The sequence below is a fragment of the Cyrtonyx montezumae genome, unplaced genomic scaffold (assembly GCF_038088225.1).
Source record: "Cyrtonyx montezumae isolate F1298 unplaced genomic scaffold, pur_monq_1.0 scaffold_3, whole genome shotgun sequence".
NCBI lineage: Eukaryota > Metazoa > Chordata > Aves > Galliformes > Odontophoridae > Cyrtonyx > Cyrtonyx montezumae.
In genome coordinates, this window is record NW_027072034.1 from 160,455,613 (window position 1) to 160,465,318 (window position 9,706).

Genomic DNA, 9,706 nt, shown 5'->3' on the forward strand with positions numbered 1-9,706 from the left:
TGGAAATGCCACATTTAGCTTTGAAATTTGGAGTATGATGAGGCTCACACTCATGCCTATTTCCATCTCCGTGGCCTGAGCTGTCTGCTTCTGTCTGCTCTGGATGGTGTATTCTCCACTTCCAAGTCACTGAGATAAAAGTATTGAACAAACTGCTATCTCCAACATGGTTCAGATGGTGGCTTGCCAGGTTGGTTGATACTATTTCTGAAGCAATATAGCTGAAGCTGAGTGTGCACGTGTGAGTGCCAGAAGATTATTTATGTTCTTAAAAGGCTGGAAGCAGCACAGCCTCCACGTCCCACCAGTATGGCAGTAGTTATTTCACCCCACAGGTGCTTTTAGGTGATGGTGTTACAGATGCATCCAGCTTAAAACGATGATGACAGCTGAAGTGGCCTTAAACTGAGTCCTGATTTTGTTGTCCAGTGGATGGAGAAGGAACCCAAAACCCTATTGCTTTGGACTGCATGGAAAACTTCCCAAAACAGAGGGGCGAAACTGTTTGTGCTGTTTAAGATCCTTCTAATCCATGGCAACAAACCCACTCTCCAGTCACCCTACTGTCTTGATGCGTCTCTATGGGATGTTTTTTGTTTTTCTTTTTGGATTTTTGACTTGGTGTTGTTTGGAAGGAATGAATAAACTCTATATAGTCTGGAAGTTTTCATAGGTCTACGCACACGATATCTGTTAACTATCAGCTGGAACACTGAATCTCCAAAAAAGCTTTTTGTCATGATTGGAAGAAGAGAAACACCCCAAAACACCCCTTATTTTTTTTCCTCACTTTTATTTATTGCATTCCTCTTCCCCAGTCAACTCAACCACCACTCAGCTCCAGATCCCCTTCAGTAGAGGTGATTCCGTGTGTATGTCATGATGACCTCCAGTGCTTTCCATGTCTCCTGTGCAGTGGGGACAATCTGGCTGGCAGGCAGCAGGAACCCGTAGCGTCCCGTGTCCCGGAGCTCAAAGGTGAAGGAGTACTTAATGCCTTGATTGTAGGTCCAGTCAATGGTTCCTCCACTTGCTTGATCTTGGTGAGGAAAGAGCAGAACTTTGGTCGCTCTGTGTCTTATGGTTGTTTCATGGGAGGATGTGAGAAGGGGTGATTTTGGTTCCACTGGGAGGAGAACAACCCCCATTACTTACAGATGGTGGTGATGATGCTGCCGTACTTGTAATTCGTGCCATACAGGGAGGACAGAGCTGCCACAGCCTCCTTTGCAATCTGGTTCTAGAGGGAAGGCACAGAAAGGTAATTTGGGGAAGGGAAAGCCTATAGTAGAATGGAGAAGGATTCTATACTCATTCTACTGCAAAATAATAAAAAAAAAACAATGGCAAAACTCAATAGTGTTGGCCTTGAGGAGGTCCCCGTGGGGGTGGCAGAGCTTCTTTCCTGCTTGTGTGGGATGTAGGATGGTTACTTCTTAGTGGCCCCTAGGTAAGCCCTACCAGTTCCTCCTTGTCAGGCACAGCAGTGGTGGTGTAGCCATAGGGGTAGAGCAGAAGCTGGGAGTAACTATGGATGGAGATGAAGGCTTTGATGTTCCCATGGTTCTTCACAAAGTCCACGATGGCCTTCACCTCTGGCTCTGAGTTGGCGTAGGGTCCATGGTATGTCTCTGAGCAGGGGTTGCTGCTGGCCCCAGAGCCTGGGGAGAAGAGAATGGTGAAAATGCAGCATTTGTTGGCACTTGGGTAGCTCAGAGAGTCATAAGCCTCCAAGGAGGATTGCTTCTGGGGCTCTACCCACGCACTGTGTGATGGTTTCCATTTGTGGTCCCTACCGTATTGGTCACCAGGGGTCACTAAAGACTTGATGGAACCCAAATCCATTGACCCTACAGCCCATCCCTTTCCTGAGGCCACCAGTGGATCTCTCTGAGCCAGAAACATCCTCAGGGCCCCCACCTAGAGGGCAGACCCCAATCTGTTGGGTGAAAGGGAGAGAGTTCTGACCTCCAAAGCCTGCGTCCCAGTTGCGGTTGGGGTCAACACCGACGCAGAGGGATCCAGAACGTTTGGACCTGGTCTTACGCCACATACGATTCTAGAAGGGCAGAACCAAGTCAACCAGGATCCAGAGCTGGAACTTCTCCAGCCACAAGCAGAGAAGCAGAAGTATTTTGAGGGGTGGGGATGGGTCGTGGATGTCCCCTTTCTAACCTACGTGGAGATAGAGAAGCCTCGAGCTCTCAGAGGCTATGCAATGCCCACATCGAGCTCCCCAGCTCCAACCAAGAACAAGTGGGATGGATGCTGGCACCATACCGAGGTGTGGGTGAAGACGAAGCCATCAGGGTTGGTGACAATCTCCAGGAAGATGTCCATCTGGTCCAGGATGGTGGCCAGACCTTCATTTTGCTCTTGGACAATCTAGAGAGTATGGTGGTTTGGAGCTGGCTGGAGCACCATTTGGGTGATCACACCATGTTCAAGAGGTCTACAGGACCTTGTAGCCCTTTGGAGATGTAAGATCTGCCCATACCTTCTTGGCGAACCAAACGCCGCTTGCTTGTGTCACCCATTCACGGGAGTGGATGCCGGTGTCAATCCAAATGGCCGGGCGATTCGTGCCACCTTTGCTGAACTGGAATTGCAAAAATGAGGCAACTGGGACCATGCAAGTTCCAACACATGAACCTGGTTACCTCAAAGGCCCCAAATCCCATACCTTCAGCACGTAGATGGGGCGGTTCTCTGTTGTTCGGCCGATCTCGAGCTTGCTGACCAGGTTTGGGTTTTCAGCGACCAGTAGATCCATGAAGGCATGAATCTGGGTTTGGGAGAGGGATGTAGGACATCATGAATGTGTAGATGAATTAGTAGATGTGGTACTCAGAGATGTAGTTTAGCAGGCAATATTGGTGGTAGATGGATGGTTGGACTTGGTGATCTGAAAGTTCTTTTCCAACCTTAATGATTCTATAGTTTTATTTAGAGTTGAGGTGTAGTTGGCATGGTGCTAATGGTTGGACTGGATGATCTTAGATGTCTTTTTCCATCCTTAATGAGTCTATGATTCTATGAATGGCTCATGAATTCCTCCATTTAGAACAAACCCCTTTACAAAAGCAATTCCAAAATGTGAATTTTTTTCCCACTCAAAATGCCCCTGATCTTCTGCTTCCCCCATACAGAGTATCACCTCGTCCAGGGTGTGGTAGCTGGTGTAGTCAAAGGTACTGGTGGAGAGTGGCACAAAACGACGGCGACGAAGCATCTGCATCTGTTCACGGTCCACCAGTGCCTGTGGGATATGGGGCAAGATGAAACCTCGTCCCTCACCAACCCATGACTCCCACCCACCACTCCCACCAGCACCACCAACCTGTACGTCCTCAATCATGATGGAGTAGGGGACACCATTGGCCTCCAGGTGGACTTTGAGGGGCTGCAGGCTGGGGAAGGGCACACGGACGTCAACTGGGTCTCCAAGGCCACGGGGTGAAAGCCAGAAATCCAGCTGTGTTGGGGAGAAAATGGGATGAGGGTCAGACCCTGCCTTAAGTTGTGCCCCCACCTCTCCCCCTCCTTCTGTACTGTTTTTCTCTAGGTAGTCCACTATGGGTCATCTTCTCCACCTCTACTACACTGTGGGACATCATCTTCCTACCCCATCATAGAACCATCGACTCCACTGTGGGGCATCATCCTCTCCAGCAACATGAAATCATCCCACTTGCCACTCCATTACAGGACATCATTCCTCACACCCTACTTATGGGACATCCTCTCCCCTCAACTCCACAAATAGCCATCATCCCCCCCCCTTATTCCACTATGGGACATCATACCCCTTACCCCACAACGGGACATAACTTTCTCCCACCCCAAACTGCGGGACCTCACCTGCCCATACCCCACTATGGGACATCATACCCCACGATGGAACATCATTTACCCCCCCCTCCATGCTGCACTATGAGACATCATCACTCCTTTCCCCACTGTGGGACATCATCCTCCCCCAGCCCCAACAATGGGGCATCCCTGCTCTGCACCGTACCTCAGTGGAGCAAAGTAGACAACACAGACTTGAAAGGGATCCCTAAAAGCTTCCCCCATCTCATACCTGCAGGTGCTCCAGCTCCTGCAGCTCCTGCACCTTCTGCAGCTCTGCATCGCTGCTGGGGACGATGCGCAGCACCTGGTGCCTATGGGGTCAGAGGGCGTTGTGGGGTCCAGCATAGCCATCACCCCATCCATCCCACACACTACCGCTCTTGTCACACTGGGGCTGAGCCAGCTGCTGTCCCCATCCCAGCCAATGTTCCCCACCTGACCCACTGTCACCATCCCTGTCCATGTCCACATCCCAGCCATCCTCGCTTTCCAGACCCTCCTACCCGACAAAATTCTCAGTGGTGGCAGCAGCCACTGCCCCCAGGGCAGCCAGCAGCAGGAGTGCCCTCATTTCCAGCCGAATGAATAAGTTCCAGGTCCCCACAGCACCTCGGGACGTCTTAAATCCTGGTGATCCCCAGCCCGGCCCTCTCCACCTGCCCAAATTCCCAGGGCCGTGGGAAGGCTCCGGACGGTGCTGTCAAGGTTGGGTGAAACCTGTTCTGGGAGCTGGGAACAGGACGGGGCCGTCGGTGACTCAAGGGGGCAGGACACGGGGAGGTAACACCAGGTGCTGGATCCCAACTCCCACTGCCCACAGAGGAGGAGAAAAAGGGTAACGTTGGGTTGAGCGAGGTGCAAGGTGTTGGTTTTCTCATGATCCAAACCCCAAGTGTTTGCCTGGGGGTGGGAATTGGATTAAAGTTTAGCACAGGTGTGGGTTGTCTCAGCTGGGAAAAATAACACAGCAAATTCTTAGAAGGCCTTGGCACACAAAATTGTTCCCCTTTCGTCCTCGGGGGTGCCCTTATGCCAACCCCAAGCAAAGGGAGGGGACGCCGGATCTGCCCCCAAAGCCACAAATTTGGGGTTGGCTATCCATCCACAACAATGTCCTTTGGGGTTGTCAATCCCAAAGAATGGGGATGAGCAGAGAGCAGGGATGGGAACGTGTAAGACCAATGCAAAAATGAGAGAAGATTCCTAAAAACAGAATCCTAAATATTTTTTTCACCATTTCTCAACCATACGGTCTTATTTTGGGGTGGTTCTATGTGGAGTCAGGAGTTGGACTCAATAATCCTTACATATCATTTCCAACTCGGGACATTCTATGAGTCATTGGACTCGAGGATCCTTATGGGTCCCTTTCAATATGAGATATTCTATGACTTTTTTGAATCCTACCATGAAAAATACCAAAACAACAAAGACCTAGGCTTAAACCACGTAGAATCTATATAATCCTTTATTGAGCTGTATGGTGGGTTGGACCAATGGGGTTCGCCTCTCCATTTACACCAGTGAGCTCAGTACAGGTGCTGCTGGACGTGGACCAAGATGTCCAGCAGTGCTGGCCATGTCTCGGTGGCAGTAGGGATGATCTGGCTGCTGGGCAAGAGGAAGCCATAGCGCCCCGTATCCCTCAGCTCAAAGGTGTAGGAATATTTCACCCCGTTCTCGTAAGCCCAATCAACAGTGGTGCCGGCCGCCAGGTCTGTAGGGTGAGGAAGGAAGATGTGAACCCAGAGTTGAGTGTTGGCCGTGCTGTAGGGTTGGCCAAGGTGCTTTGGGGTAGGAATGCTTACAGATGGTGTCTGCGATGCTGCCATAGGTGTATTCTGTCCCGTACACTGCAGCCAGGTCACTCACTGCCTTTTTAGCCAACTCATTCTGCAATATAGCCCCCAAATGGTGAGATCCAGCAGACTCAGTATCTCCCCACAGCAGCAGAGACCCCAGGGCACCAGCACTCAGAGCCCATCATCTTTTCCTACCCCTCTGTTCTTCTTTTTTCCCCAAAGTACCCTTAATTTCTGTCAGAAATTAGGCACATCTTGTGATTATTCTCCCCAAAGGACCTGGAAGATGATGAACTCAACATTCAAGTTGCATCTAGCAAGGGGAACGTTGGGGTCCCAGCACAGTCTGACCTGACTTTTCATAGGACCATAGAACCATCAAGATCTCTGGAGGTTGGTGGCCCTGCCTGTGGCAGGGAGGTTGGAACATGATGATCCTTGGGATCCTTTCCAACCTAAGCCATTCTATGATTGGAAAAACCCCTAGGATCATTTAGTCCAACCGTTTTCCCCCAGAGCTGGTGATTGTAGCCCCGTAGCCACTTTTTGGAGCCATCTCACCAGTTCCTCATGATCGGGTGCAGGTGTCCTCTTGTAGCCATAGGGGAACATCAGCATCTGTGAGTAGCTGTGGATGGAGATGAGTGCTTTCACGTTTCCATGGCTTTGGATGAAGTCCACAATAGATTTCACTTCACTCTCAGAGTGGGCGTAGGGGCCATGGTAGGTTTCAGAGCAGGGATTGCTGCTAGAACCAGCATCTGGGGCACAGTGGAGGAGAAACCATGCCATGAGTTGTGTTGGAAGGGCTTCTTCCCCAGGTTTCTCCCCAGCAGAAAAAAAGTTTCAAGGTTTTGATATGAGTGATATCTCACCTCCAAAGCCTGCATCCCAGTTTCGGTTGGGGTCCACACCGATGCAGGAGGAGCCGGTGTTGATGGACCTCGTTTTTCTCCACAGGCGGTTCTATGTGAGACCACAGGTGCACGAAGTCACCTCCATGCACCATCCAAAAAAACATGGCTGGACATGATGACCAGAATCAATCACTGGGACACGTCCCCTCAAATTGTCCCCACACTCACAGAGCTGTGGGTGAAGGCATAGCCATCAGGGTTGGTGACAATCTCAAAGAAGATGTCCACGGTGTCCAGAAGGGAGGTGACAGTGGGGTCATGGCCATAATCTTCAGCAAACTGTAGTGGGAGAGGAGCAGAAGCTGCCTTGGTGTCCCAGGAACAAGGGACAGGAGAACTGGAGAGGCTGTAGGATTTTTTTCCTCATTGGGTTCAGCCACAGCATGCATGGATGTGGCTTAGGTTTGCAATTTCTACCCTTCACCCAAACCTTCATGGATAGTTCCCACTCTGCCTACATCCCTAATTCAAATCCAACCCACCACCCCAATCCCTTTTTTTCCTTCTCTATCCCTTCCATGTCCTCCACGTGGATGTGTCTGGGATGAGGTTGGTACCGTTGTTTGGATTTTATTTAAGAAATTGGGATTGATTCTTGGATTGTGAACCCATGAATTGTCCCAGCTGATACCCAAGCTTTTTGCCATGGATGAATGCAATGATGGTTGGCTATCTGAAGCCAGTAAGATTTGGGTGATGTTCACTCACAAGCACTCCCAGCCCCACTTGATGGCTATGTCCATGTTGTGGGTTTACCTTGTTGGCTGTCCACACACCAGTGGCTTGGGTGACCCATTCACGTGAGTGGATGCCGGTGTCCAACCAGACTGCTGGCCGATTCGATCCTCCAGTGCTGAACTGCACAGAGAATAGGATATCAGCCCTGGGGCTCCCAGAATGGCAGAAGGGTTGGGGTTGGAGGCACCATCAGCCCATCTGGTCCCCCCAGCTCCAGCAGAGCCACTAGATCTGTGCCCCAACCCCATATCCAGGTGAGTTTGGGGATCTCCAAGGAGGAGATGCCCTAGTGCTCCAGCACCTGGTCAGGATGAAAAGATGTTGGCCCTGTACCCACCTTCAGCACAAAAAGGGGTCTCTTCTCATAGCTCTCACCAATCTGTATCTTGCTAACGAGGTTGGGGTGATCAGCCACAAGGGTGTCCATCCAGTCGTAGATCTGAAAGGAGGAGATGCTGTGATGCATGGCTCACCCTGGCTTTACCTTTGGATTTTAGGATGTCTGGCACCAGACAGAGCTTCCCTGGACACAGTCATGCCTTGGGTCCCAAAAATGTGAAACAAACTCTATGCAGAGCAAAGTACCTCCTCTAGAGTATGATAGGATGCAAAATTGAACTTGCTGGCACTTCTCTCCATCCGTCTGGACAGCATCATGGTTCTCTTTTCCTCATCCAGTAATTGCTGTTAAAGAGAAAGTTTTTAGGGAGAAATATCCAACCCATCCCCAATCCAGCCTGCCTCTTCCCTCCAAAACCCACTATCTCCACCCCATCTGTAGGTTTTGCAAAGCATTGTCCACCGCTGCCTTTCCCTCATTTCCATCACCCATGAGGTCTGCCCTACCTGCACATCCTCAATCATGATGCTGTAGGAAATGCCATTGGATTCCAGGAAGACTTTGACTGCTTGCAGCCTGGGGAAGGGCACCCTCAGGTCAGCCGGGCGCCCAGGCTTGGTGGGGTCACGCCAGAAGTCAATCTGTTGGGGACAAGAGGAGACATTTCTACTGCCTTGGAGGAACCAAGGTCTCCATTTCAACCATTGTAAAGGATCTAAGAAAGCCTCCATTTCAACTGTCTTGAAGCATACTAAGGCGTTCTCAATTTCTACTGCCTTCAACGATCTAGGAAGTTCTCCATTCCTACTGCTTTGAAAGATCTACGAAGTTCTCCGTTTCTACCGCCTTGAAGCATGTAAGACATTCTCCATTCCTACTGCCTTAAAAGATCTAAGAAGACATCTAGACAAATTTGGGGACCAGGAGGGTTGGGGGACTCTTTGCCTTACTCAGTGGACCTTCTCTGTAGACATACTTCAGTCCCAATCGCTCATTGATGCATCTCTGAATAATGAAGGTTTTTGAACTGAGTAACTGCAATGAGATGACGGGGTTGCGTGTTGGTTTTGATCTTTAACTTGATAAAGATAAACCTGAAATCAGGTTTGTGGTGGGGAGCCTCTTCCCCATCACTCATCTATCTCTCTGCTGCTCCCACTGCCATCATTTCTCACCAGGATTCACTCCCCCACAGCAACCCAGCTTCATCATTCAAGCCAAAAAATAAAAATAATTAAAACTTGATATCACAGTGGGCTCACCTGCAGGTCTACCTGCTCACCCAGCTCCCTGAGCAGGGCAATCTGCTCCTCATTGCTGGCCACGACACGGAGGACCTGGTCCCTGGGGGGAGGTAGAGCCATCAGTGGGTGCAGGGGGTCGGGAAGGGGATGGTATGATGATGGTCCTCAGAGCTTATTGGATTGGAAATGGCATGTTCAGAACATACATGGGAAAAAAAAAAAAAGCACTAGGGAGCCAAACATGGTCTCAAGCTTTCCTTTGATTGCAAGAGTGTCTAAAATTGTAGGAAATACCTAAGACAGATTTGACTTTAGCAGAAGGGAAGGGTATTTTTGTGAAACAACAGAGCAGACCCTTTGATAATGATGACTTATATTTGTGGAGGGATTTCTGGAGATTAGTGTTATGAAATAAAACCCATTAGCAGAGGTTTTTGATTGAAAAATGAAGCCTAATGTGATACGCTCTTGCTCTGCTGAGGCTCAGCTCTCTGGAGGGTCTGAGCTTTCCTGCAAAACCCCAAATGAGTTTCAGCTCCCACCACCAGAGAAGGAAACACTCAAAGGGTGTTTTTCTTCGTGCATGAGGTGAGCAGGATCCATCCCCATTCCCATCACCCAAACCGTTCCCGTCCATATCCCCATCCCCATTCCAATCCCCATCCCAATCTCCATCCCAACCCCTGCTTTCAGCAGGACTCACCCCACAAAAAGCTGCTCACTGAATGTGCCCACCACGAGGGCAGCGAAGACCAGGAAGACCTTCATGTTGAGCAGGTACTGGTAAACCTTGGGCCCCGAATGCATATA

At 50.0% G+C, this 9,706-nt stretch overlaps 2 protein-coding genes across 2 annotated transcripts; both read right to left on the bottom strand.

Moving 5' to 3' along the window:
• Window positions 1-806: 806 nt before the first annotated feature.
• On the bottom strand, window positions 807-4,430 carry LOC136051944 (carboxypeptidase A1-like). Its single transcript, XM_065741670.1, has 11 exons — window positions 4,359-4,430; window positions 4,085-4,166; window positions 3,341-3,475; window positions 3,158-3,259; window positions 2,684-2,785; window positions 2,498-2,599; window positions 2,281-2,385; window positions 1,969-2,059; window positions 1,462-1,661; window positions 1,156-1,240; window positions 807-1,039 (listed from the first exon to the last, which is right to left on the bottom strand). The coding sequence occupies exons 1-11, from the start codon at window positions 4,424-4,426 to the stop codon at window positions 852-854; spliced, it is 1,260 nt and encodes a 419-aa protein (XP_065597742.1). The 5' UTR covers window positions 4,427-4,430; the 3' UTR covers window positions 807-851.
• A 909-nt stretch (window positions 4,431-5,339) lies between these two features.
• On the bottom strand, window positions 5,340-9,703 carry LOC136051945 (carboxypeptidase A1-like). The gene is made up of 11 exons (XM_065741671.1): window positions 9,600-9,703; window positions 8,915-8,996; window positions 8,159-8,293; window positions 7,898-7,996; window positions 7,650-7,751; window positions 7,331-7,432; window positions 6,743-6,853; window positions 6,533-6,623; window positions 6,219-6,418; window positions 5,664-5,748; window positions 5,340-5,572 (listed from the first exon to the last, which is right to left on the bottom strand). The coding sequence occupies exons 1-11, from the start codon at window positions 9,701-9,703 to the stop codon at window positions 5,385-5,387; spliced, it is 1,299 nt and encodes a 432-aa protein (XP_065597743.1). The 3' UTR covers window positions 5,340-5,384.
• Between the last annotated feature and the right edge of the window lie 3 nt (window positions 9,704-9,706).